Source organism: Echeneis naucrates, chromosome 11 (genome assembly GCF_900963305.1).
Source record: "Echeneis naucrates chromosome 11, fEcheNa1.1, whole genome shotgun sequence".
NCBI classification, from domain to species: domain Eukaryota; kingdom Metazoa; phylum Chordata; class Actinopteri; order Carangiformes; family Echeneidae; genus Echeneis; species Echeneis naucrates.
The window spans coordinates 1,777,114-1,804,615 of record NC_042521.1 but is presented as its reverse complement, the minus strand read 5'-3'; the positions used below and the strand labels follow the sequence as shown (position 1 = coordinate 1,804,615).

At 44.7% G+C, this 27,502-nt stretch overlaps 1 protein-coding gene across 1 annotated transcript in view; it reads left to right on the top strand.

The window, feature by feature from the left end:
• grin2da (glutamate receptor, ionotropic, N-methyl D-aspartate 2D, a) overlaps positions 1-27,502 on the top strand; it is a 90,437-nt gene that overhangs the window by 2,890 nt on the left and 60,045 nt on the right. Inside the window, exons 3-6 of the mRNA XM_029514788.1 lie at positions 1,939-2,205; positions 6,787-6,974; positions 10,882-11,022; positions 22,421-22,535. Of these exons, the coding sequence (XP_029370648.1) occupies positions 1,939-2,205; positions 6,787-6,974; positions 10,882-11,022; positions 22,421-22,535 (711 nt within the window). The remainder of the gene's footprint in view (positions 1-1,938; positions 2,206-6,786; positions 6,975-10,881; positions 11,023-22,420; positions 22,536-27,502) is intronic.

The window sequence follows — 27,502 nt, the reverse complement described above, 5'->3', positions numbered from 1 at the left end:
TGGTCGACGTTAACACGCTCCGAGCTGAGCTGCCGGCACCCGAACGCATCATTATCAAAGGCGGTGGCGTCTGTGGTGGGAGGTGTGCGTCGCTTTGAAGGAACATGAGGTGCACAATTACTTTGTGCGCTTGTTCGGCTGAGTCGAGTCTCTTTTGATTACATTTCCACGACTAAACGAGCTTCTCCTTCCACGTGTAGATGAAAAACTGGATGATGCTAATTTCCAAAAAGGAACCACAACACTTAAAACCCTGAAACATTGTGATGTCCAAAACACACCGTGCTGCGTTTAAGGACATGATGTTTTCTGATTGTCCGTAAGTTGGGCCAGGTCAAAGGTCAAGATGTCTAGATTTGTGATGTCAGTCTTCTGATGTCCCAGCTACACGTCCAAACTTTGATTTATTATTGAATTGCCGTTCAAAATATCAGCGCTGAATCACTAATTCATGTTTTTATTATGATACGTCTAAAAGGATGCAAAGAAGAGATCACATTTATAAACGCTGGGGTCAAAGGTCAGTCTTTTTAGGTTTCATTCATCTGTGATTCTTGGTGCCTGATTTGGTGCCACGGTTCTTTGACCCCCGCTTTTGAGCTCTCCTCCAGAGTGAACTCTGCGTTAGAGAAACATCTGTATAACCAAACTAATCACATCTTAATTGCCTTTGGAGAAAGCGAGCGATGCCCCTTTCCGGTTACACGCCAGGAATTAATCGACCTTCTGAGACTGCGAGGGACTCGGCATCAGTTGTTCAGCTTCTTTTCTTTTTTTAATTTTTAATTTTAGCTCCGGTTTCCAAGGCGATGCTAAGAGTTTGTTTTACCTTTCATGCTCCACCGTTACATCACTTTGGTTTCATTTTTGACCCAGTTTGGCTCTCGTATGCACACAGACATGTACATGATTCATTTCAGTACTCCCTCTTTTGTTTTCCTGCTCAAAAGGAGCTAGAAAAACAAACCGGTTAAAAACTTGGACTGCCACAAAAAAGTGCACGGGCACATTAAATGGCTCTCGTTAATTCCAGCCCTCAACTTGTATGGATTTTTCCGTCCTTGTCCTTTTTGTTTGAGTTTTAAGTAAAATTATAAAGGAGGGGAAAAAGAAAGTTCTCTTTCAGCCAGTGACTCATCTCTCCAGATTAAATGTGACCGAGGCAGCAAGGAGAAAGTATATCATTGTTTCTTTCATTGACACAGAAATCCTCATTCACATGCCAGGGATTTTTTTTTTTTTTTTTTTACTGTGCTGGGTTTTCAGAGTCAAAGAAAAGAGCTGAGGTGGATGAGAGCGGCATTAAATAGCTTAGATAGACACACTGGAGCAGTTACATCACTGCTGGGGGACTTACAGTCTGCACCCACCCGGCCGTGATCTTAAAATTACAATCCATGAAGTAAGAAGGAGCAATTAATAAGAGTGGAGTGCCACCGTAGGAAATAAAGTCAGCGTCAGGATGAAGGAGGAGGAGGGTTAGCATGGAAAGTCTAAATTTAGAAATCATCTTTCTAAATATCGCACCACGTCACCTCGTCCACTCCTGGATCAGAAAACTGCATCGACATCCAACGAATGTTTGTTTTCACTGTATTATCACAGATTTCCCTTCAAATTCAACCAGAAGAACTCCAACTTCTCTTCTTGATGACTGTTTCATAAAATATTACACCCCAAAATTGAAATAGCTTGAAAAATGGTCCCACCTTGATTACAGACACAGATTTAAAAATGTATTTGAGCTCGATTGAAAAATGAAAGCAGCAAAAAGAAATTGGCAGAAATGGTTGAAGAAATCAAAATGTATTCTTTCTGATGATGACACTGCATAAGAAACACATTATTTTGTGGTTCTTCTTTGTTGACGTCGCACAAACACATCTCGAAGACCCGACTGTAGTCTGAGCTTCGTGGTCTCCATCTGCTTCCTCTCAGGAGAGCGGCTCCATCTACCTCCAGTTCACCTGCTCCACCTCGCTGCAGCTGGAGGTCATCTTCGAGGTGCTGGAGGAGTACGACTGGACCGCCTTCTCCGTGGTGACCACCCGTCACCACGGCTACGAGGACTTCCTGGCGATGGTGGAGGGCATGACGGACGGCTCGTTCATCGGCTGGGAGAAGAAGAGCGTGGTGATTCTCAATGTGACGGACGACCCCGGCGGGGCGCGGACCAAACGGCTGCTCAAAGACAACGAGGCGCAGGTGAGGCGGGAAAACGCTCGTCTGCCACAACACCAATCTGCAAAGTCAGTTTGTGCAATCATCTGCTCACTCCTAAAAGTCAAAGGTCAAAATGCTTCAAACATACAATGTATTCATCAAACTGCATGAAAAACCTGAATTCATGTTGATAGACATAAAGAGAAAGAAATGTCATGTATGAATAGCTTTAAACAAAGAAACAGGACCTTTATGAAACTGACTGAAGGAAAAAAGTGAGAATGTGTCGTTGGGATTTGAACAATTTGAAGTCTGAGTAAACGTCATTGACTAAATGTCACAGTAAAAGTCAGCATCATGTGACAGGAACAGCAGAAGAAAGGAAAAGAGCTGAAACCGCGGCCTGAAGTCGACATGTTGTCGCTTCCATTCACCTTTTAAACTGAATCATTTTAGTTGCTGTATCAAACAAAAAGTACATGAGATGCTTTTAGTTTCACAAATGTTCAAATTTTCTGCTTTTTTTGTTACTTCTGTGAGAATACTTTTAAATATCTGTGCGTTTAGACTGTTATTTCATATTTGATTGGCTGAAAACACTAAAAATCCAAAAACAGTTGCGGCTCTTTTTGCCCTTTAAGGTTTATAACACAGCACAACATAAGTCTGTCTCATGTTTTATGCAAACACATGATTGTTTATGTGCGTATAAAAAATAACATTAGCTGTGAAACAAACCAAAAAAAAACAAATCTGATTTGTCCCTGACAGTTTTCCTCCGCTGCAGCTGAGCCCCGAGCTAACAGTAAAAACACACACACACCCAGGAGCTTCACAGTACGGCTTTATTGTTTAACTCTTCTGTCTTTGCTCTCCTGAAACAATCAGCTTCTTCCACTTTGCTGAGTCACAAAGTCCAGAGATTTGACTCTGAGGACTCGATGAGCAAAGAAAAACTGTATAAATATACACACCGATCAGTCATAACATTATGACCAATGGCCTCGCACTGCGTAGATCCCCCATCGGCCCCAAAACAGCCCTGATCCCTTAAATTCTGCTCTCCTCTGGACCTCTGAAGGGTTCCAGCAGATCCTTTAAGCCTTGTAAACCAAGTTTGGACCTCCATGGATCAGACTGGGTAGATGCTGGATTGGATTTCTGTTCCCATGAAGGAGCAACTTCTTCAGGTGCTCTTCTGTTGGCTCGACCTCTGACCCCCACTGCAGACCAGGATCATCTAAGAGGTGCATTGTTGGATGTCGGGGTCCGTTAGTTATCTTCGGTCTGCTTTTTTCCCCTGCAGCCCTGTTTTATTTTGAAATGGCCGTTTCACTCCTCAGTTCCTGTCAAGCTTCCTCACTTGTGTGATGACCTGGCCACGCCCCTAACGTGTTTCACCTGCTGTGTGAATCCTTGTTTCTGAGTTGGATTGGATTTCCTGAGTGCTGATGTTGGAGATGATCTGACCCAGTTTGGTTCTCAAAGTCTCTCTCATGCTTAAATGTCGACTTCAGGACTAAATGTTCACCTGCTGCCCGATAAACCCCGCCCACTGAGAGATATCCATGGCAACCAGGTAATCAGTTTGACACCTTGACATGTCGGGGCTCTTGTTATGTCCGATCTCTGTATTTATAAAATATACATAAATGTCCCTTTAGCAGCGCAGTTCTGACTCTAACAACTGATTTCTTGGGAATTTATTTTAAGCTCCACGTTGTAAATCTTGTTTAGGAGACATTACAGCAGCAGTGAGTGCAGGAATCAGACTGCAACGATCTATTACCAGGAAACTTCCTCTAACCTTTAAGATCATAAAAGGTTGGACATGAAAATATTCTTTTTCTGCATCATTGCTGTTGAACTGCTGCGGAGAAGAAACACATTCCAGAGGAAATGGACGGTAAAAAGCAGAATGGACAACATCCGAGGTGACCTTCGCCGTGATCGAGCACAGCTCAGAGAGGAGGAGGAGGATTCTGGACGTCTCCGGATGTCTCGCATTTATTCACGCTCATCATTTCACCATTCTCGGCATAAATGACTTTGTCAAAAACAAAGTCCATGACAGGCAGAAAGATGAGAGAGCTGGATAGAAAGAAAGGAGAGCAGCATGGAGGGGCAGAAATCCAAAAGTGAATGTAATTTAATGAAAGTTTTTTTTTGTGAGCAGGAGGAGTGAATGCATTTTTAAAATCTGTTTCAAGGTCAGATTCAGGAAGGAGGGGGCCTGATACTAGTACGGTGGCCCTCAGAGCTCAATCCTCTGCAAGATAAAGCCAAAAAAAACAAAAAAAACCCAAAACTGTGAAATAAACAGACCGTAAGCAATCGACTGAATCCATGAAGGGGGGGCTGGACCGTCACACCTACATTATCAGCTTCCTTTCATTCAAAGACCATTTGATGTCATGTTGGGCAGCACAGCAGCATGGTGGTTAGAGCTGTTTCCCCCCAACAAGGAGGTCCTGGGTTTGATTCCCAGCCTGGGGCCTCCTGGGTCCATTGGTGACTCTAAACTGTCCGTCGGTCTGTCTGTTGGGATTGGCTCCAGAACCCCCCGTGACCCGGAAACAGATCAGAGGTGGAAGATGAGTGAGTGATGTCAATCGATCGCAGTGGGATGTTTCCTCCTTTCTGGAGTTTATGGTGACGTACTGAGAGATCGAGTGTCAGCGCAGAGACAAAGTGAGACACACTGATCTCCAAGGTGAATGAGGAAAGAGAGAAGCTGGAGGAGGCCACAACTCTGCCAACATCAATAAACAGGACGGCCTTCGTCCCGTCAGTCCGATAAAGTTCTTCTGTGTACTTCGAGCGCGGCTGCAGCGATATTGACAGAATTTTATGCCACCGTCACCGCATGATAGATGTGGAAGGTTTAAAAAATAAAAAAACAACTGCTTTACATCCTGCTGCGCAAAATCTCACCTGGGAGACTGAAGTCTCAGGTCTGATCCAGACCTGATCCAAATCTGATCCAGACCTGATCCGGACCTGATCCAGGTCTGATCCAGGTCTGATCCAGATCTGAGCCAGTCCATTAAATGGCCCCCCACCCTGACTGATAATCCAGCCGGATCACAGCGACCACAGAAGTCTGGTCAATATCACTCATTTAAATTCCTGCTAACGCTGTTCTTTGGTTTCCCTCCAGCGTTAGCTCAGAAATGTTTTGGTTGTGTTTTGTCCTCCATTGTGCGACGGTGTGTGATGCTTTATTGTGTATTGTCACACCTTGTTTTGAGATTTCTGCATAATCCTCCCATGATGCTCTCTGTTTGATCAAATTTGGCTCTTGGTTCTCTTTTCTGAATCGCTCCATCTTCACTCCTGTTTCTGTCTGACGTTAAAATGTCTGAAATTTAAATGAGCCTCCGGTGCCTCCGATGATTTCGCCCCTCTTCTCCAACCTGACAAACTTTCTGTGGCGCCTCATATAAAATAATTTATCGTGCGTCTCCTTCAAGCCTGATCAGGGAGCCCCCCCCCCCCCCAGCTACAGCACTGCATGGGCCATTTATTTTACTTCCAACTCGTCTCTGCCAATTAACATACTGCAGGCATCAGCTGATGGCAGCAGAACGAGCAGAGGCTGATTGTTTAATGGGACTTTTTATTCGGGTGTTGAAGCTAAATGCAGCCATCTTGGGCGACTGTGGCTGAGGAGGTGGAGTGAGTGTCTGCTGCCCGGAGACGAAGAATCATCTTTCTGTTATGAAGGTCTATGTTGGCTTGCTGCCTTTAACTAACATCTGTTGGGGGTAAAAAAAAAAAACCAAACCAAACGGAGCAGTTTCATTGTGAGAATACGAACCTGTAGGAAGAAATAATTAGCAAAATGGAACAAAAATGAAATCAGCTTCTGGTTCTTTGCTGCATGATCTCCACCGCTTTGGGAAGGACTCTTGGTTCACATCAGCTGGGGGATCGAAAGGAAATGTTTACCTCCACACTGAAAGTAAAATAAAAATGAGACCTGTTCTCACAAAGTGACTGAACTAACTGGGGCTCCTTCTGAAGGCCGGCAGCAGGCGAGGCTGGGGGGTTTATCTCTCAAACATCGACCTCACGTAACACCAGCGCTGCAAGTACAGAAGTCTTGAATTCGCCCGGACTCGACCTCGTGCTGATCTTCTGGGGGTGGAGGTGGAGGGTGGGGGGGTCTGACACACACTCAAGGCAGTAAAAGCTTTTCACACGTTGCTTTTGACTAATTCCAGTTTTATAACCTCGTCAATTTTCATGCAAAATTGTGGCGCAAATTTTCCTCAAGTGCTTCCTCTGTGTAATCATCTGAAGCACTCTCAGCATCAGCGACGCACACACACACACACACACTTTTTTACTCTCATTTTGTCTTCCTAATCTTGCTCCCTCCGTTCTTTAATAATGTATGAAGGGGAAGTACATTCAGACCAAGACGCTCCATTTTTCAGCTCAGGTCTCTGCGTGAAATATGAATAAATAAAAAAAAGTATTAATGTGTCGGCCCGCCGAGTGTAAATGAACATAATCCATAATTTGTAAAAGAAACAGGGAGCTTGATGGGAGCAAACAGCAAAAATGGAGGATGCTCCCTCCATCACTTTCATTTCCGTCCGTCTTCTCGTCCTCCAGGTCCGGCTGCTGTACTGCTCCCTGGAGGAGGCCGAACTGATTTTCCGGGCGGCGTGGGCGGCGGGTCAGGCCGGGCCCAGCCACATGTGGTTCGCCGTGGGACCGGCCCTGTCCGGACTGGGCCTGGAGGGGCTGCCCAAGGCCTTGTTCGCCATCCGGCCGCAGGGCTGGAGGGACGAGCCGCGCAGGTATGAGCTCCTTTTTTATTTATTTTGAATATAACAGATTGGTGAATGTTATTTTGTGACATCACAAAGTTAATCAGAGCTTTGATACTTTGACCTGAAGAACATGGAGGTCCACCTCGACACCATGCGGACCTTTAACCGTCCTGAGAGCTAATCTTGATACAGATAAGAAGTCGCAGTGCGGCAGTTTTTACTGATCCATGTACGTGAATCTTAAATTCAGCGTTCACCTACTGAGAAATCCTGAATCCTGAATCCCACCGTCCTCAGGAACAACACAAATGTGAATCCATCTCGATATTCGGGTCTCAACGTGGTAACAAAGACTAAGTCGGTCAGAATCGTTGTTTTTTTTCCACTTCAGGTCCAGGTTTTCATTTCTCCTCTCAAAAGAAAAGAACATCTTCTTGATAGTTTCATCATTTTTTCGTCAGAATAAAATGAAGGGCGGGCGTGTAGCCGGTCAACCGTCACGTTTTCTCATACAGAAGAAAAAGGTCTCTAATGTTTGGTCACATAAAAGCAGTCGTTGTTTTCGCTGCTGCTCATTCTCGTATTAAACGAGCTCTGCAGTGCCGAACCTTCAGGCTGCTCCAAGCCCGACCTGATCATTTTAAAAATACATGAGAATCTGAAAAAACAACGATTTATCTTTTTCAAAACAGCACACAGACACACACAGTAAAATCTGTACAACCACCAGGTTCCTCCAGGATGAATTATCTGCTGCCAGGATCGGATTCCTCCTCGGGGATCATTAAATTTTCATCTAATCTAATCCAAACAGACTGACCAGGTGAATCCAGGTGAAAGGTGCGATCCCTTATTGAGTCTGAAAGTTTTTCTTTTTTACTGTTTAGCCGTGATGAGAGCAGATCAGCGATTCCAGGCTGTTTTGAAATAACTTTTGTTTCGAACTCATGAATAAACAGATTTTAACGACATGTTTTACGTCGGGAGTCGTGAAGATGCTGAGCCCTTTTTTTTTTTTTTTTACATCATCCCACATTTCACTTTAGCTGCTCCCACATCAGCATTTCTCAGACGGCCACCTCAGATTCAGGATTTTTCTGAGCAGCTGCTGGATTCTCTGCTCAGTTTAACATTTTCCATAAAGCTGGAATGGAAGCACGAACGAACAGAGGATCCAGGTCTGATCCAGACCTGATCCAGGTCTGATCCAGGTCTGATCCAGATCTGAGCCAGTCCTGACCCAGTCCTGATCCAGGTCTGATCCAAATCTGACCCGGACCTGATCCAAATCTGAGCCAGTCCTGACCCAGGTCAGATCCAGGTCTGATCCAGGTCTGATCCAGACCTGATCCAGACCTGATCCAGACCTGATCCAGGTCTCATCCAGACCTCATCCAGACCTGATCCAGACCTGATCCAGGTCTGATCCAGGTCTGATCCAGACCTGATCCAGTCCTGATCCAGACCTGATCCAGACCTGATCCAGATCTGATCCAGTCCTGACCCAGTCCTGATCCAGGTCTGATCCAAATCTGATCCGGACCTGATCCAGACCTGATCCAGTTCTGATCCAGGTTTGATCTGGACCTGATCCAGGTCTGACCCAGTCCTGATCCAGGTCTGATCCAAATCTGATCCGGACCTGATCCAACATGTCTGACTTTGAAATCCTACAGATGAGGTAACTTTCATTAAATGTTGATGCAGCACGTATAAATCAGCCTTCATTCTATCTACTGACCATCAGGGGGCGACTCCACTGGTTGTAAAATTTAGTTTGATTGAAGTCTATGGGAAATTGTTCCTCCTCCTCCTCCCTGATTTACAGTACACAGCCCTAAACTGTAAGGGAGTGTAGCGTTTAACAGGCTGTCCTCTTCTGGTTTAAAACTTTCTTTATTGCTCCATCTTGCAGTTTTGTTCTTATTTGTTTGGTCAATTTCAAGCGACACGCTGTTACCTGAAGCAAAACGACTCATTCATGTGGCGTTTACTGAGTTAATGATCGCCTCCATGCTCCACTACGCTGTTGAAGGTGGATTATTGGAGGCTGCGGATGGGCCAGCTGTGTCCTTCATATTCCTGCCTCTGCCGGCTGGTTTGAATGTACCCAAGCTGCCTCTTGTGTTTTTTGAAAGCTTCTGGCCTCCCCAGAGAGACCTTTCAGACAAAGAAAGGGGCTTTCTGAGAACGTGCACTCCATCACTGTGATCGAGGCAAAGTCTCAGCTCACTGCACCGCCAACGGCCGTGTCACGCCAGGTCTGAAATTAAATCCAACCTTGTTAACTCATTCCACACATCATAATGCGCAACATGTAACTTCATTACTCCTGGAAAACAGCATGTTGTATTCATCTGATCAGAACGCACACCGAAGACGACCATGAATCAGGTCCCTGTGATGGCGACGGCTCATATTTATGTGCGCCGCGTTTTTGTCCTCTTGAACTCTCGACAGTCCTCCTTCTCTTCGCGCCCGGCCTGCCAGCCTGCCTGAAGTGGTAACGGCCTGAATTATGGACTCCGTTGAAATGCATTATGAATTTACAATCATCAGACAGCTGCCGTGTCAGCAGGACTGCTGCTGTCAGCCACTCTGGCTCTGAAATGTTTATTTGGCTGAATCCGTATTAGCATCGTGTATAATCAGATGTGGGAAGTGTTTGAGTTTGAGTTTACAGTTGTGGTCAAAAGCTCAGAAAAATTCCTGCAGCTCAAAGTCTGGTCTACAGTGAAACCTGTGAGGATTAATCTTCATTGATCGCAGTGGACGCTGGCCGTTGCATTAGCTGATTGCTGCTCGGTGCCCAGCTGAATGAGGAGCACGTCGCTCTCTTTGGATTATTGGCCCCACAGGAGCTCATAGTGATGTACATGTTTGTTAAAGGTCCCACTTTTATGGGCTGATGTGAGTAAGCGTAAAAGCCAACAAGATTCAAACTTGAGCAAATAGTAGATAGTTATGCTGTTTGTTTCAAAAACTACCGTTAAAGCGGTGAAACATTTTTCAGATGACGCATCACCATGAAAACATTTTAGCAGCCGTCGAATCATCGGAGGAGGAGAAATAAAACATTTAATACACTCAGTCTTCTAAAATCCTGCAGCAAATATAATCTTTTCTCAGGAGTGAAACGTCCAACTGAAATATATTCCATACTGCATCTGCACCACATTTAATAGTTTAATGTGCCTGCAGGCAACATTCAGGGGGAAAGTACGTTCGGACTTTAAAGCCTTCACATGTGGCGCTCATGTAGATGTGTGTTTAGAATCATTTGAAAGCTGCACTGCTGAAAGACAGCAGGAGGTAAAATGATGCCCGTGTGGTTTGAGGCTGAGCTGCCGGCCAACGAGGTTAACAGTGTGATTCGAACGTTTGAAGTTTTGTCTTTTATTGGAGAGCTAGCTGGAGTGTGACCTGGAAAAAAAAAAAAAAAAAAGTACAATCTCTCTACCAAACACACAGCAATTATTACTCTGTTCTCCCCGTTAATGGAAGCAGACAAATGTGTCTCAACCTGTCAGAACCAAGAAGAAAAATGATCCGCCGCTGCTCAGCCCAGTTTTTAATCTGACCGGGCGACGGGCTTGTTTTTTGCATTTTAAGTCTCGATTTCCCACTTTGTGTGCTCACACCAGACAAAATAGCCTCTTTTGTAGAAACTGGGCCATTCCTCAGCGTCTGGGTCGGTGCCGATATGCCAAGATAGGTGTCTTTGTTTTGCTTAGATTCTTTTTTAATTTGGCCTAGTTCGAGGAGACAAGTCCATTTATTTTGCCTGGAGGATTTGGAGCTGTTGAGTTTAACTTGACTTTTGTCACTGGATATGCACTTACTCAAGCAGCAGCCTCTTTTTAGCTTCTGAAAAAGACCTTTTGAAAATGTCCCGCTGTCTCCGTCTCACATTGTACTCTCTCTAATCCTGCAGGCGCATTGCCAAGGGCGTCTCCGTGCTCACCCATGGAGCGATGGCTCTGCGGCGGGACCAGGGGGCCGCCAGCCGGTCGCAGTACGCAGGAAACTGCCAGAGTGACGGAAACCAGACCCAGCGAGTGCCAGACAGGATCAGGTGAGAGGGAGGGCCGGGCGGAGAGAGGGTGACTTTGAATTTTGATGTCGCCCTCGTCAGTGTCTGACGTGCAGCCGAGCGAGCGAGCAAATGGCAGAGTGGCTGGGAAAAGTAAATAGTGTCCGGCAGCTTTGAGAGCTGAGTCACGCTGGCCTGAGAAGAAAAAAGTGAAAAGCTGCTGGGTTTGTGTGACTGGCTCTTCTGTCCGCTGACGTTTCAGCGTTTTTATTCAGCATCAATAAACTGAGAGCAGATAGATTTTTTTTTAACTCAGCAGCACAGTTTATGGTCACAATCACACAACACACGAAGCTGCATTCGTGGCCCGCGGAACAATGCAGGTGCTCGGCTCTAATGGAGCAGCAAATGCAGCGGCGTGTGCGTTTGTGTCCTCACACAATGAAAATGATGTGTGGGAAAACTCTCATCTGCATTTTGTACTTCACACAATTCTGGGGTGCGGGGGGGGGGGGGGGGGGGGGGGTGAAGGTCTCAGTTGCTCTGACAGGAATGATGCAAATATAACAGACAGGAAGCAATGTGAGTTCTGTTTCTGCGATTCTGTGCGTCCTTCATTCTTTGAAGCCTTCGTTGAAGCCATCTTAGTTTTTCCGTCGTGTAGCTGCGTTCCTCGTCTCCGCTGCCTCTGGAAAAGGTTCAGAATCAGAAGCCAGGTCCCAGAGACGAGCCGCTGCCGTATGATGACTTTTTTATTTCAATTCTGTTTGTGTTTCACGTTGCTTGCTCTCAGGCCTCACACCGAGCTGAACGTTCAGCTGTACGGACAAGATCGTATCATTAACTGAGTCACATGAACGTGAAAGAACGTGAACATGGAAGAGAAAACGAGCTCGCTCAGGAGGTCGGAATAAACACACGAGACCAAATGAGGCAGAGCAGCGACAACAGAATCTAAATTACAGCATTAAAAGATAACAGATCGGCGCCGATTTGACAGATTGATGGCAGCATCAGAGAACTCAACAAGTCTGAGTACAGATGGATATTAACTGCATTCTTTAATGGACCGACCAGGTTCATTTTAAAGATTTCATGCCCCTCAGAATCAGAATCGCAGTCAGCAGCAGGGCTGTCTGTCACGCTGACGGGCGCCGGGGCTCGTGGGACGCTCATCGAGCAGCAGCATGAATGACACCTGTAACACTTGAAGGGTTTTACTCTCCGGGGGGGCTGAAGACTTTTTTAAAAATGGTTCCTCTGGAAATAAAACTCCACCTGCTGATGTTTGGAACGATCTGGCGATTCAGTCACGTGTAAATATCTTTATTTTGGGAACGTTGGGAGGTAATTTGTGAATGCCGCCTTCGGTGGATAAAAGAATTAGACTCTGAGCTTCAGCACATTCAGCAGATCTCTAACTCAGACCGCCGCTGTTGAACCCTTTCGTTCCTCCTCTTCGCCCTGGAAAGCTGTGAACATGTGACCTTTAACCTTTATCCTGGAGCTCCCGCCTGCAGTGAAACGTCCACTCCATGACGTGACAGCTGAGATGGCCGATCTCTTCCTGGTTCCCTTTTCACTGAATCCTCTGAGCTTCTGGTCCTGAAGCCTCCTGTTGATGTTTGAAGCGTTCTGGACGTTCACGCCACCTTGCAGAAGATCCTCCCGTCATCCATAAACCAGAAAACGTCAAAGCAGCGACCTTTTAAACACATTTCTTCTTTTTTTTCTGACCTCATAATACTTTTCTTCCTTTGAATAATCACCCTTTGATTTATTAGCTCAGTCAATGTTTTCCTAATGAGATTGTAGTTTGTGTGCGTTGTTTTTTGTTTTTCCATTTTGTGACTTGGTTTGAGAGGGAGAGACGACCTGCAGTTCTGTCAGCAGCTCCAGTAAATACACAAAAGATGGCCGACGTGCAGATTACCAACTGAGCAAACAAACTGATCAGTTACGTCACAGAAGGTTGACTCTTGTTTGTCTTTTTCAGGTTATTCCCAAAAATCCCTGGTAGTGAAAAAGTGAAAATGTTGATTAATGCAGCGCTCCTCAGTTTGCACTCAGCGAGCGGGAAGCCGAGCGAACGCACACTCAGCAGATCTCTGCTGAATAATTCATCATGAAGATGTTAGAACAAAGTTAATATCATTAATTATCCTGTGGATTTATGGACTTAATGATTATGAGATGAGAGCTGGTGCTCCTCCACACAGCACATACATCCACTACACAAACACAAACGCACACACACATTGTTTTCATGGAAGCAGAGCTATTTAAAAAACAAACCAGAGAAGTCAGATGAGACAATAGACATTTCAGAGCTGTTTTTCTTCCTAATGATCTCCATTTGTCAGTCTTTCTGCTGTGTGCTGACAGCGGAGATAGATGTGAATTTAACACGCACACACACACACACACACACACACACACAGGACCGAATCCACAGAAAAGCCAAAAACAAATCCTCTGCATCTTCGAGCAGCTGCTCACGTTTTAGACGCTGGCAGCACAAATATCAGGATGGAGGACGGAGCAGGCAGGAAGTGGCTGAGATGGAGGTTTGGCAGCGGAGCCGGAGGAAGTGTGTGAATGGAGGCTGATGACAGGAGGCAGAGATGGTGATGATGGCGGCTGCAAAGTGCAGCAAGCGCACAACCAAAGTGTGTAATGCGATGTTTACAACACTGAAGAGCAATGATGCCGTGTTTGTTTTCATTTATTGTCTCGTGGCTGTTGAGCCGTTTATGGGTGATACGTGGTGATATATGTTGTCATTTCACATCCTGTTGTCGCTTTGATGAACTGATGATGAAGCTTCGAACATTTTAAAGGTGGTTGTACAGTTCTGCAGAGGTGGGAGGTTTTTAAGGTAGATTAGCTTCTACACGCAGCGCTGAGGAGGAAGCGGGTCGTTTGGGTTTGTCAGGTTGTGTTGTTGTTGTTGTTCATCTGGATTAGTGGTCCAGTCTCCCAAACTGGAGCTAATTTACTCTTTTTCACCCTTCCCATCCTTCTTTTGCCATTTTCACTCATTTATTCTCCATCCGTAGTGAGTCCCCCCTCCTGATACTGATAACTGTCCTCTTTTTTAATTAATTCTTCAAATGTTATATTTCAGTTTTTAAATTTGGCCAGCAACATTTGGGTTTCATTTCCTTCTATTTCACCCTAAAGCAGCATGGTGTGGTTTCTGTTTGATAAATGAATAAATATGTCAGAAACTTTGGGTAATAATCGTGAGAGGGATGCCCGTTTAGTTTTTGTTTTTTTATGGACTGCAGCCATGACGTTCACACAGTCATAAAGTCTGTGGAGTGTGATCTTTCTCAGTTGGGCCTAAATGCTGAATTCATGTCGCACCTCAACAAACAGTGATGTTAATTAGAGCAGAGAGTCATAAAAAGCCACCTAAAAATGTTCCTGAGAAAAAAATATCGTGGGCTTCATGAAATTTAATCAGTCCATTAAAGACTTTAAACTGCCGACATGTAAACTGTGAATCCATTTGGTGTGTTGTGTGTTGTTGTTGTTGTTGATGTTGTTCAGAAGGGCTGATCCCAGGTCAGCTCGCCTCTAAACGAAGAGGAGAATATAAAGAAGGAGAGTCGGCACTCTGCGTCCTTCGAGGAGCTTTTTCATCTGTCATTTTCGCTCTCGCTCGTTCTCACACGTTCCCTCGGTGCTCATCATGCCGGCTTGTCACCCTCCCATCTGTTGCATTTCCTGCCGTGACGCCGCTTCTATCCTCGACTTGGATCTGGTATTGAAGGAGCAGGCATTCCTCTCTCTCTCTCTCTCTACGGAATAGTCCGACGTCCTCGTCTTGTTAGGTGGTGGTTGGTGGTTTTGGATCAAAGATGATGTGAGCTGAACGTTATGGAGACGACGGTGAACTGAAATAATAAGCCAAGACAGATTCACAAACCGTCAGAGGGACCAACAAATATAAAAAACAGGAAACTAGATGCGTATTAATGTGAGCTGCATGTGTTTGTAGTGGTGACGATGACTTGACCTTAAAGTCACACCACAAATCGGTTTAGTCAAAATTGACTCTCCACGTCCGTCACTTTGTCAAACTTAAAGTAAAATATCCACAAAGAAGCACGATGTTGTGGGTGAACCTTCCGTTCCTCCCACACCTGTACTCCCTTCATATCGTCAGACTCGATATGTGGCTCCTCCATAATTATATCAGTGAGTTAGTAAACCGCTAAGTTCTCCAGTCGCAGCGAGGCGAGTTCAGCTGCTTGTTATATCATCGCCGTCGGGAAAATGTCCTGTTTCTCCTGACGGGCTGTTATTTTGTCTTTATCTGACTTCACCATCACTTCCTGGTTTCCAACACTCTCTCTGATCCAGCTTCCCAGTCGTTCCCTTTTTTCTTTTATCGACGCTGCTTTCATCTCTGTCGTGATGGACAAAGTAAAAATGAACAAAAATACAACAAGCAAAACAGAAAATCCAGATGTTCGTCTCGATTCGGCTCTGAGATGATCTTCTGTCGTGCCTCTCCGGCCGTCACGTCGCGTCTCATGCATGAGGAGTTAAAGTGTCTCAACAATCAGGATAATTCATGGCGACATTAAGAGCCGCGGGGAGGGCCGGCCAACGACGGGTTTTAAAAAGGGGTTCTACTTTACTGTGTAATTACAGCAGGGCTTTGTTCACGGTGCTGCCGGAGTAATGGCCTCTGATGTGACAAGCCTCCCAAAATTCATTCCTCTGAGGTTCTCAAATCCAGTCAGAAGGCAGAGAAACAGTTTGGAATTATGGAAATGAGATTTGAGTTACTTAAGCTTTAGTGCCTTTTTCTGAACGTTCTGGTCTTTTCTTTTTCTCTTTTTGATTTACGGCCCTCGCGCATTGAAAACAATCAAGATTAAAATCATCAGAGTTTGTCACATTTCCCTGTTCGTGGCGTTACTTTGCACAGTCGGTCTTTAGTTGCCTCTGCGCTGTTTTTCCTTCCTTTAATATCAGATCGGACAGGAAACGGGGCAGATGTTCAGGAAAGGAACCGCCCGGGGGCGCCCCCGGAGGACATTTTCTCTAAACTGGACATCAGCGTCTGGAAGATGAATTTGTCTTTCTTCGGAACACAATAGCTCAGTTAAACGTCTTCCTCAGACTCTAATTTCAAATCTTCAATACAACATGATGTTTTTAAACAAAAAGATGGAGACGTCCAAATCCCAAACTGGAATTATATAACAGCAGATCAGAGTCAAACGCAGTTCATGACAGGAAATGATGGTTAAAACTACAAAATAAGACTCAGCTTCCAAAATCAAAACATCCCGTTGATTAATCAGCTGATTGATTAATTGAGTCGTTTGCTCCATCATCCATTAGCACAGTCACTTAGCTGGATATTTCTTCGTCCCGCCCGTCAGTCAATCTTCCCCCCCGACTGCCACGTTCCCCTCCACTTCTTCATCTCTCTCATTTTTCATTCTTTCCCTTCTTGCTTATTAAATCAACCCCCGTCTCCCCTTTCACTCTATCTGCTCCGCTGCCCGTCGTCTTCGTCTCCATCTCCTCTCCAGAAGCCACGGCCACAAAGGCAGCTGATGCGTCGCTTTGCATTTAAATTGGATAATTGCATTTGGATGCTTAATGCACGACGGCGGGCAGAAAAAAGGAAGGAAGGAAAGAGACAGCAGGGAATGTTCCAGATTTGTGCTTCGTCCTGCGATGAAGCCACACAAAGAGGCGGTAATATGGTTTATCATGACATCAGGAAAATCTGGCTGTTTTCTGAGTGACGCCCTCAAAATATCGTGGATTTGGGATGAATGTTCAGAAACCAAATCCTGACTTGTTGGAGGCGTGGCTGCTTTGTTGTGACATCACCAGGTCGGCGTCGGTATTTCTTTCTCGCGCTGGTCAAGGCCCTTTTTCTTTGAAAGCCACCGTCAGCGCTGTTTCCCGCCTGCAGAGGAAGAAAGGACGACAGGTGGGCGCCGCCAACCGTCACGTTCCTTAACCAGCTCATCTGTGGCCCCTCGCCCTGCCGGGGAGCAGGTGTTCCAGATGTGCAGTCGCTCAGCCGGATTCGCCGCAGTGCTAAATTGGTGGTTGTCAGTTGGATCTCCTCCGGCTCTGTGACTTCCACCGAAGGCTGTCAGCTCTCTAAAACACCCCCCCCCCCGGCTTGTCTCGACCTGTCCTATCAGTGCTAATGAAGGCAGTCACATCAGTGAAGTGACGGCAGTCAAGTGCTAATATCGCTGTGCGTTTGTGCGTCTCCTACAAGAGCTGCCACTCCTGCTTATAAACATGCAAATGGAGCCGTAAAAGGAACATTAAGTTCCCCCCGATGTTGTTTGATGTTGAAATAGCTGCCCCCCCACCCCCGCCTCCCTTCCTCCCTCTTTAATTGTCTCGTCTTGGCTCTCCATCACTTCTTGTTTCCTCTGTCTCTCATTCTTCCAGCCTCCCTATCAGCTGTTTGCTCTGTTTTGCCCTCAGCATCTCTCCACCCCCCATGTTCTCTTTACCCCCCTCTCCTCTGTATCACTTGGTTCTGGCTCAGTTTCATAATAATTGCATAATTATGCAAATGTTAGCTGATCTGCAGACATTTAATCACGGGGTGACTCTGACATTTAAAGTAGTTTATATTTCACTTTGTCGACGGCTCCGATTCGATGTTTTGACCTTTTATATCTTTCTGCACCTCAAGCACACTAAAATATTAAATAAGGCTTTGCATTTATAAACTGACGTTTAATTTCCAACGTCATGCTCATTCAGTTGCAACTGTTCTAGTCTGCAGATAAATATTTGAGGTTTGAGATCCCATCTTGGGGGGGCAGCTGCAGTTTTTCGTGTTCTTCAGCTTCAATGCACTTATTTTATTATGTCAAGCCCTGAATAATATTCCAGTAACATATCTGGTTGCATTAATATATCGAGCTTAATGTGCTTCTCATCCATTCATAAGATTAAAATCATTACTTTCACATCAGCTCCATAAATTACTGCGCTTTACCCCCCCCCGCCCGCCTTCCCTTTTATTTTACTTGAAATGAATTGCTGTATCTTTCTCGTATCATATGAGGGATCTTATAAAAATCACATTTATCACACAAAATGGGGAAATGAGTGAAGTTGGAAGTTTCATGAAAATAAGATCTCCAATTTTTCGCACCAAACTCAATTAATGATTTAAAAGCTTTTTGTTGTTGTTCTTGAAAACAAACTAAAATGACAAAGAAATAATTCTAAACAGCTTTTGTTTCCTTTGCTCTTCTGGAGTTTGACCTCTTGGGTTTTGGTTTTGGGTAAAAAGTTGTAAACGTAGCCGTCCACCTGGCTGAGCGTCCTGACGTAAGAGGAAGGAAGCTGGAGATGTGGAGGGAAGTAAACAGAAGCTGAGCCGCTGCCGGAGGAAATCTGAAGACTTTCAGCTTCACCACACAGACTAATCAAAGCCGCCGGACGGATGAATAATTTTTTATTTGTCAGCACAGAATTCTTTTCCTCCGTCTCCTCAGCAGTCCAAAGCGTGAAATGATTACTCTGCCAAGGCCCGGAGACCAACAGTGTTTGACTCCTTTCATCCGGCGACTGCTCTGTTTTTCATAGGCTCACTTTTTTTTAGCGTCTTCGTGACGACAGCGATGCGTCTTGATCAGCTTCCCTCTGCTCCCTCTGACGGAGGCTTCAGCTGATCCAGCTGCAGTCTGAGGCCCTGAGAGCTTCGGATTGAGCCCTGTTAGAGCCACATTAGATGTTTTTTTTATTTCATTTCCCTTCAGATTCCTCTCTGTTTGGGTCGTTTCTGCCTTTATCTGACCAGGAGTTCTGCTCATTAATGATGAAAAATCAGCTCTGATCCACAGACTCTGACAGAGCGCCTCTGATCATTTGTAACAAATAACGCACATCAGATAACCGTAAAACAGACTGTTGACTCACCGTCTTTGAGGTTACGTTGGATTATTTGCTCCGCGGTCACTCTCACTGTTGGAAAAAGGCTTGAATGGAAAAGATGGATTTGCTGCTGTCACTTTTTACGACAACAACTTAAAAAACGATCTGTTGTTTGTGTTCATCCAAAGGCGGCTTCTTCTTCTTCTTCTATCTAACTGTCACTTTTATGAGTTGGAGTTTCGCTGTTTCTTCTCTGCTCTCCATTTATTATTTATTCATTCACATCGGAGAATAAATGCAGACAAATCCCAGATTATAATTAGAATTTTTTGGCTCGCCGTGCTCTTCAACCATCTCTCGATCTCTCCTCCAGGTTTTTAAGACGTCGTCGTGGTAGATGTGTTCCAGTGATGGAACATAAATCTGTCCGTCTGATTCCTTTCCCGTCTTCCGACATCAGGACTTCTCTTGCTTATGCAACAAAAGTTTTTTTCGTTCGGTTTGAAACACAAACTGTTGAATTTCTTCTTTTTTTTTTTATTGCTCATAAGAAACGTTTTGCAGCCGGAGGATTTTTCTCACAGCGTCCATCCATCATTGTTTATTATGAGTGTCACTGTCTAAATGCCATCAGGGGGCGATGAGAGTTGAACTTTATCTACATTTTTATTCATTTGACGACAGTTGTCTTCACCAAAGGAGCCACACTGAGCTCCGTCTGATACCAGTTCACGAATAGCTCGGAAGAAATTAGTGCAATCGATTGAAACAATGGAGGTCTTCAGTCCGACCCCCTAAAGGAACCTGGAGATCCTGGAGCTGAATCCAGAACCTTCTTTGAGACCGATGAACCAAATAAGTTTCTGCCAGCGTTGGTGAGACGGATTGATAATGAATTTAATGATTAAACCAGTTCAGTCTCAGCTCTGCTGGTGTGTCAGTTATAAGACAGAACGGTCTCTCTCTCCCCTCCTGCCTGTGTTTCTGCTGCTCTCTCGCCCATCCCCGGGTTATCAGGTCTTTTATGTGTGTGTTAAAGTCAGCGATGTTCTTAAATATCTCTGATTCACTTCAGCGACTCAGCTGTGAAATAAATTAGATTTTTCTGCTCCACATTTATTTATTGGTACTTCTCGTTCAGACCTCCACTTCCTGTGGTGGGGGCTGTGACATCACTTCCTGCTTGGATTAGGAGATGATAGGAGGAAGCAGAGGCAGGTGAAGGGCTGCTGCAGGAGATCGATGGGGGGGTTTGGTGCAGCTGTCAGTGGACCCTCGAGTTGGAGAAGGATCTGGGCCAGTCTGCCCCCCCCCATCGCCCCCAGAACCACCTCATGGGGAAAACAGATATGTCCTATTGGATGGCTTTCCAGAACTGGCAGGAGACCTCTGGTGGGGGGCCAAAACTTGGCTGGGGAGTCGGACATCTGCTTGATCAGCAGAGGATACTGAAGTGACGTCCTCTAGCTTTGGGGATGTGGGGGGGGGCATACGTCGTCAGCTGTGCCTTTCTGATCCTGAAGGCAGTAATTTATCTTTGGGGTTAAGACCAGGTGAAGGAGACACACTGGAGTCCTTGAAGGGGGCCCGGGGGGTGCCAGGGGGAATTTAAGGTGTCAGGCAGCATCAAGCTCCTGTCAAGCAGTTTTCTGTCACAGAACGTGTGGACCTGAATCCAGAAGCGCCCCCTTCCCCCCGTTTTTGATTTTCATTCCAGCCGCTGCAGGCTGAGATGATGTTCCAATATCACCCCGCCGCCCCCCCACAGGGCCATTTATGAATGCGCTGCATTATCCGGCAAACACGTTGAACAGAATTTCTGCTGGATCACATTTCTTCATAACAAGCAGCCGTAAGTGTTCACATCTTTTCCTCCCACTTCCCCAGTTCAGCGTCAGGAAAGTCCATTTCCTCTCGACCAGGCAGTGAACAGACCGTTCCTCTGAAATGACGATGAGCCCCCCCAACCATAACCTTTATGAGAAGTGCAGTCAAAGTAAATCATCAAGTTCAGTAAAGTCTTTGACTTCTATAGGAGCTGAGTCCTTTTTTTTCTGTTTGACCTCAAATCCCCGTGAAGTAAAGCTGCAGTTTAACACCCTAAATGGAAAATCCATATTAAACGCTGTATTTCAGGGATAAGCTCCGACTCGTATTATTATTAGAAAGCAGAATGTAATAATATCTGGGATGTGCATATAATGTGTTGATCTGCTGCCTTAAAATGCATTTTAAACCGCCCCCCCCGCTGTGTTTGATACAAAATGTAAAGTCAACATATGACTGGAGGTGTATTTTCCCGCTCTAATCTCGTCGTGGACCGATCAGGATTATGGGCTCAAGTCATGAAGGTAAACAGAAACGATAGAGTCCAGATTCAGCTGGATCCTCGACGCCGACACAACAACTACCGGGCGGTTTCCCTTTTATCCCAATTTTTAAATGAAAGCTTAAAACAGAAACTGTGAAAGAATATCTGTGCTAATGTGATGCTAACAGTTAGCCTGCTCTGGTATCATGTTAATTCATCCAAAAATATACGGCCCCTTCCGGACGATGAAATCTGCTTTTCTCTTTTTCTCTCACATATTTATCTCTGTAAAGTCGAGGTCGGTGTCAACAGGTCTCCTCTCCCTGTCTGAAAGTCTTAACCGGGTTGATCTCGTGCATAATGTCGGTGTTTCTGAAGTGCTTTCTCTGATGCATGCTTCCTGTTTTGAAGCTGATTGCAGTTGATTTAGTGTCATTTGAGATGCTGAGATTTCCTTTCAGCGAGGTCGCCTCTCTGAGATGGAATCACCATGATGCTTTGATGTGATTTTTATGTTTTTTACTTTCTTCAGCAGCTTTTAAGGTCGATATTTAAAGCGCCCCCGTCTCTCCTTGTGTTTAAAGTATTTGTCCTGTGACTTTGCTCCCTCTCAGCTAAATCCTCTTTGCCTGCATCACTTCTCCAGTTCACCTCGACGATGTGCGTTTTGCTGATCGTTGATCTCTAGTTGCGTTACTTTGTGCTTTCCTCAGAGCCGGTTTGTCCCAATAATGGCCAAGAACATAGGGATGAAAACACACAGCAGTTTGTGCAGTAAAGGCAACTGAACCCGGACGATCACGAGAAGAACCTCGAAGAGGGGAAACCATTTCTTTTTCTGGCTTCTTGTATTTATATTTATGTGTGATAAAAAAAAAAAAAAGACCCAGATCTGAATACCTGCTCATTTTCTTCTAGTTCACTCATTGGAAATGTTGTGAAACGAAACAGAGAACTTTGAGTTGTTAATAAAATTGACCATAACCAAATAGATGGACCGTAATCTGAGATTATACAGATGGCTTTTCCTCCGGTGGGATTTATGATTGTATTGGAGGAAGAGCTAAATCCTAAATGTTGCCGTAACGTCCATCAATGAATCAAATCTGATTTGTTTCCGATCTGAGCAGCTTTAAAAACTCAGAATCATCCTTCTAGAAACTTCTCCACCTTCTGTAGTAGCTTCTGTTTTCAGTCTGACCGGAGATGAACTCGTCTCTCTGCTGTCTCCTCCGACAGGTACTTCACCAACATATCCATCGGCGGGAGGGATTATTCCTTCAACAGCGACGGCTACCTGTCCAACCCGCTGCTGGACGTCATCTCCTACACCAATGGGCGGGGCTGGGAGGAGGTCAGTGATTATCATAGCGTGCCGGCTGAACGCAATTTCACGCCACATCAGATGTGCTAACTCATCAACGCTCAGTTTAACCTTGGTGCTGTCTCTCTGTGCCCGCCTCTTTCTCTCACCCTCCGCCAAATCTCATTAGATGTCCCCCTCCCCGACTCCCCCGTCTCCCTGCTCTCTGGGATTGTCAGCCTTGTTAGCCCTCGCTAACTCTCAGTCCAATATCGTCTCCGTCAGCCAGCAGTTGTACAGTAATAGCACCAAATCCAAGGTCGGCCCTCCGAGGGCACTTTAATTCCGCCGACTGCCTTCGACCTGAGAGCAGCCGGGAAACCTTTCTGTTCAGTCCTGCTTGCGTTTCATTCCTCCTGACCTTTCATGACTCAACACGTTTACCCTCTATCATAACCAAAAAGGGAATTTAAATTAATTTACAGATCAGCATCAGATTTCTTCACCTTCCTGTCAAAGCCGGACTTCATCGGAGTTGAATCGAGGATTCGGTATAGAGCCAGTTAATGAGAATTTGAGGAATGAGCAATAATCTCTGTGTTGCCAAAAGTATGTGGACACCAACACCTCTCTGCTCGGGCTGACTCCTAACTGGTTGTAGTTTAGATTACACTTGTATTAATCCTTCACCACCTTTAACTGCAGTGAATCACCCTTCAGACAGGACCTGAAGGAAAGTTTAGTCAAGCAACTGAATAATCATAACAGCAGCTTTTATATATTTTTATGTCTGGGGGGAAACTGACAGACTGACGAGCTCTGTTTTTTTTGCGCTCATTATGCAACATCGTCCGCATCAACGCATTTTGTGAAACTGTAAAATGTGAACAAGTCGACAAGGAGGTTGGTAAAAAAGAGAAGGAAGACGCTGGAGGAAGCGAAGACACTTCTGATGTCAAGCGTCTCACTTTTCCATTCCTTTTGTCAACAGTTTCATTTCTTCTTCAGCGTGTCGTGGCGACTCTGACTAAAGCCGTCCTCCTTCAGTTGTCAACGCTGGAGATAAAAAAAAAAGAAGCAAGTTTGGACTTGACAATGCAGCAGGCCGTTTCTCCCTCCAGACCTTCTATGAAACTGAGTTAGTGTCGTCAATTTGCATCTGAAAAAACAAAACAAAACAAAAAAACCCCGGCGACTGAACGCTTCTGTTCCAGCGTGTGATCTGAAAATGACCCCGGCCGCGTTTTGCAGAAGACAACAGGCCTCGGAGAAAAATTCAAATTAGACAGAATATTAAAGTCACAGATGACACCCAGACAAACAGGCAGAACTCATGAAAAATAACAACGCTCCCCTCTATCGTTTGATTGCCGAACAAGAGGTGTTCCTTTTTATTTGTGTTTTCTTCGTCACACATCCAGCCGGCGTTTCTTCAGGCTTCGCAGAGCAGCAGAGATTTACGGCAGTAAAGTGTGGTTTCTGCCCTTTTCCTCGTGCTCTCACCTTTTACTATATTGAATTTTTGCTGAATGAAGACAGAGATGCTGTCCGGGCAGACAGGTTAGTGTCTCGTACTCCAAAGGACTGGACAAGATAGAGGGAGAAAAACCTGGCAGATAAGGGTTTATTTAGCAGAGATTCTTTTTTTATGCATTAATATCAAAATATATCTTGCTGCTGAGGAAATCGTCGGGGCTGCCATGTCAGGGTTCAAACATGATCCCCCTCTTCCTCCTCTTTCATGAATCCTCTCAGGAGAACCCTTTTTGAGTGAAACTGAGCTAAACTAACATCAGCATCTTGTGAATGGGTGCAATCTTACCTTCTCTGGTCACCGTGGTTACTACAATAATAATATTAGCCACGGTTTGGTTAGATTTAGAGAGCGAGAATTTTATTTTATGTTGAGGAAAGATAAAACCATGTAGAGTCTTTAATGGGCGCTTTAGGAACTTTTTTCAACGCGGAGGTTTCGGACCGAGAACAACCCCCAGACATCAGCACTTGACCCCGAACTATCTGCTGGTTGCTCTCCAACCTCGTCTCTCGGGCTCATATTTGCTGAATTAACCTCTCCTGAACTGAATCACGGTGTGTGTTTGCAGAGCAGCTGAGAAGGAGCTGACTGTAAAGCCGGTCAGAAAGAGGAAAAATCCCAGAGGTGTCCAAATTGTTTTCGTCCTTCCGTCTTCCAGAGGAACTGGAACTCGTTTTACATAAAGACTACAGACCATCCCAATGTTTAAATAAAGAAACACAGACGTCGATTTTTTTTGTCACCGGTTCTGCATTAAAATGCCTCGATCCACTTAATTGTGCTCAGCTTTCTAATTGCTGCGAGCAGCAATGATTTCCCTGCTGCTGAATCCCATTCATGACAACTGAGTTTATTTCTGGATGTTTTCAGGGACTTAATGTTGTCACACCACATGTGCAGGATTTATTGATTTTCTGATTCCGTCTTGTTAACATGAATCCAGTGTGTACTTCTAAAGCTATCTTTTGTTATTTTATCTTCATCAAATGATCCTGTCCCCGGTCGTACTGCGAGTTTGTGCTTCAGCGCAGATGAAGAGCGAGAGGTCTGGAGCTGTTTGATTTCTGCAGCCAGCTGAGCCTCCTCTCATTCCAGCCTTTGAACAGACTTTTATGAAGCTGCGCCGCCGCATGATGCAACGATACAGCAAGTCGTTTTTACATTTGTTTGTTCTCCGAGCCGGAGCATGAACAGAGAGGCGTTCAGACAAAAAATCAAAAAAAACAAACAGCAGTACGGTTTTTAATCAACTCCACAGCTGCACAGAGAGTTTAAATCCATTTCAGTTCAGCTTCAAGGTGCAATGAGACTTTTACAGCCGAGCAACACAAGATGTAATCACAGTCCATCAGGCAGGACGGATTGATAGGGCGCTTAATCGATGAAAAAGATTTAACCCACACCTCTTCAGGGAGCTGACATCCTGGCCTCCTCCGACGGTGGACAACTGTTACACTAATAACACAATAAATCTAATAAATCTAAACCTCTTCATCCTCAACTTAAGAATTGAAGTTAAAGTGCTGTAACTGCTGACATGCACAAACAGATTTATTTTTATCATCACTGACAAAGTCCGGACGGCTGTGAGACCTGGTTTATCATCCAAGACCACACGGAGGGCGACCACCAAAATCAACTTCCGTAGATAACTGAGGTATATTAATGTCATGGAAACGAAACGCAGCAGAAGATGATGAGAGAGATAAGTCAGCGATCACATGTCATCAGCAGGTCAGACGTTATCTGAGACTCATCTGCTCATTATGTCACCTTATCAGAGATGCAGGATTATTAAATGGGAGAATTTTAATCCCCATGTTAAACCGTTTTGGATGATGCAAATTTATCACAATCTCTGCTTTTGTCCCATTTTGGGGAAAAATCCTTGAAGGTGTGACTTTAAGCTTTTAAAATATCCACATTCATAAACAGTCCAGCACTTTAGATGTTTTATTTAATCAATTTGATCCATATTGACTTCAGCCAAAATATGCGGTGTTGATCAACAACAGCTGACAGCATTAGCTGCCTGCTCGGGGCCGCAGATCCAAATCAACTTTATTTTAAGTGAATGCATTTTGTGCACTTCTGTTAGATAAATGTTAGCTGAAGAGTCTCGATGTGTCTCCATGTGGGCCGAAATTAAAACAAATCAAATAAAAAAGTCCAGACGACAGAAGCTTCAATAAAAAATGATGTAAGGAACTGTATTTATTAAATTTAGAGTCATATTACATTTACAGAAAATCATAAAAATGTGAGCTGGTTCGAATTGGCACAGTAAAGATTCCCGTTAATGCCGTCAAATATTCTAATAACACACAATATTACAACAACTCATGTCTGCGTTCACGGAGTTGTTGTGTTTGTTAGGAAACAGAACAAACCGCCATCTTTCAGCACAACTCTGCTTACGCCGTAATAATCTAATCCTTTCTTGTTGCTGTATGAGAAATCAGTTTGACACTATTGAGCTCAAAACCAAACTGCCATTTCAGATCTTAGCAGCCGTTTGGAATCGGCTGTATTTTAGTGTTTATTTGATGTTTGTTCTGCAGTCTGACAACAGATGGATTTGTTTTAACTGCTGCGTTAAACGACGTTCTGACTCACTTAAATCTGGTTTGTTCTTTGGATGAGAACGTTCCTCTGGTGCTCAGCCAGCAGTGAGTCGTGTGCGAGAAGATAGATGGAATAACGAAGAGAGAGAAGTGTGAGCTGGTGAAGCTACTGACAGAAGGAGGGCAGCAGATCGAAGGATTGCTTCTGCAGCACATTTTGGAATCAGTGACTGGAAAGGTAATAATCAGAGTGTTGATATGGATGAGTTATGGAGCAGTAACCTCCTGACCAGCAGCAGAGCTCCTCGGATTATTGACTGAAACTGAAATTTGACAGATGAGACATGAGGAGACTGAGAGATTTTATTTAAAACAAGTTTTTCATGATGCCATCTCCTACACTGCTGATAAAAATCTCGGTACGTTGGACCAGACGAGTTGAGCAAAGCTGGAGGGAAGTTTAACGGCTAAAGGTTAAAGGTTAAAGTTCAGTTCTCAGTGGTGGCTACCTGCACATGTAGAAAGACAAGACTGTGTGTTTGTTCGTGCATACAAATGCAACTCTTTGTCTCATTTAATGCAAAGAGCCTGGAATGTTCCGGGGCAAACGAGCACAGCCGAGGAAATGATCATGTCTGTCTGAAATGAACTATTGGATGGGTTGTTATTGTTATTGTTATTATTCATGCAGCACGGTGAGACAGAGACACAGAAAGTGCATCGATCAGAGTGAGTGAGGCCAGGTGCTGCAGATTTACGTCACTGTCTTCTTTGTGTCTCGCATCGTTGTGTTAATGTGTCATGCCAAAGTGGCCAAAATGAATAATTATGAGTAATAATTATCCGATTTGTTTTTGCGTGCATGTTGTGTTTTTCAGCAGTAATTGTGTTGTTATGGAGACTGACCTCTGAGCTGG